The sequence below is a fragment of the Herpailurus yagouaroundi genome, unplaced genomic scaffold (genome assembly GCF_014898765.1).
Source record: "Herpailurus yagouaroundi ecotype Mexico unplaced genomic scaffold, PumYag 60498, whole genome shotgun sequence".
Lineage (NCBI taxonomy): Eukaryota > Metazoa > Chordata > Mammalia > Carnivora > Felidae > Herpailurus > Herpailurus yagouaroundi.
Window position 1 is genome coordinate 208 of NW_024415417.1, and position 1,481 is coordinate 1,688.

The 1,481-nt window shown below is 38.4% G+C and overlaps 1 protein-coding gene across 1 annotated transcript; it reads left to right on the forward strand.

Moving 5' to 3' along the window:
• The first annotated feature begins 210 nt into the window (after nucleotides 1-210).
• Nucleotides 211-975, forward strand: LOC121024181 (olfactory receptor 9K2-like). Its single transcript, XM_040466462.1, has one exon. The coding sequence runs from the start codon at nucleotides 211-213 to the stop codon at nucleotides 973-975; it is 765 nt and encodes a 254-aa protein (XP_040322396.1).
• Nucleotides 976-1,481: the final 506 nt, after the last annotated feature.

Consider the following 1,481-nt stretch of genomic DNA (forward strand, 5'->3'; position numbering starts at 1 on the left):
AAATACTAAGTGATAAATTCAAGGAAGTGTCTTTTTCTTACTATGAGGAGTTTATCAGATTTTAATGTTTGAAATCACAAATGACATCTAACAATTACAGCGTCATGTGTGTAAACTTAATGGGGTAATGAATATGAAGATGTTTTTTCAGCTATCAGGTCTCTTTTAATGTGAAGTGTTATATGTGATAATAGAGAAATAGAATTTGACATGGGTGGTAAGGGAGGAGACAACCACTCAGAAGTGACTGACTTCATTCTTGTAGGCTTCAGGGTCTGTCCAGAGCTCCACAGTCTCCTCTTCCTACTATTCCTGATTGTTTATGGGATGGTCCTTCTGTGGAACCTGAGCATGACTGACATCATTGTGATTGATCCCCGGCTGAACACACCAAAGTATTTCTTCCTAGGCAATCTGCTCATCATTGACCTCTCCTACTTCACTGTTATTGTACCCAAAGCCGTGGTCAACATCCTATCTCACAAAAAGACCATATCCTTTGAAGGTTGTGTGACTCAATTGTTTCTTTATGCATTTTTCATGGTCACCGAGGCCTCTGTCTTGGCAGCCATGGCCTATGACCGCTTCATCGCCATCTGCAATCCACTCCTCTACACTGTCCGCATGTCAAGAAGCCTCTGTATCCAGTTGGTGGCTGCTTCCTATCTCTGTGGCTGGGTCAGTTCCATCCTTCAAATCAGTATAACATTCTCAATGTCTTTCTGTGCTTCCCGAGTCATTGATCACTTCTATTGTGATTCAAACCCAGTTGAGAAGATCTCCTGTTCCAATATCTTTATGAATAAGATGGTGTCGTTCAGTCTGACTGTCCTCATTATTTTGCCCACAATAGTTGTTATTGTGGTATGTTACATGTATATTGTGTCTGTAGTTTTAAAGATGCACTCCAGTGAAGGGAGGAAGAGAGGCTTCTCCACTTGCAGTTACCACCTGGGGATCATAAGTTTGCTCTGAGTCTATTTCCTTTGTCAATTTCACACCTCCCAATAACCTTAAACTTTGTAAAGTGGCTTCAGTATGTTACATTTTGTTCACACCTATGCTGAACCCTTTAATCTACTCTGAGAAATAAGGGTGTTAAAGATGCCATGAGAAAAGTCCTATGGAAGAAAAAGTTTTACTTTAAATCTGCTTCCACTTGTTTTACTGTTTCTTGTACCAATTTATTTTGTCTGCTTGATCTTCTAGACTCAGACATTTAAAGTTCAGGCTGATTAAAAGACAAAACAAAACAAAGCATGTTAACTCTTTTATTCCACAGCATTAATAATTTCCCATAAAGAATGCTCCAAATAACTTATTCACATTTCCTCGAGGCAATGTTAAATATGAAAATTCTGGACACCCATGAACATTGGCATATTTCTACAAGGAGTTATATATTTCTTAGTCTCCAGGTATTAATATGTTATGCAAATGGGGAAGTATAGAATTTTAATGTTTCTCTTCCCTGTATACTA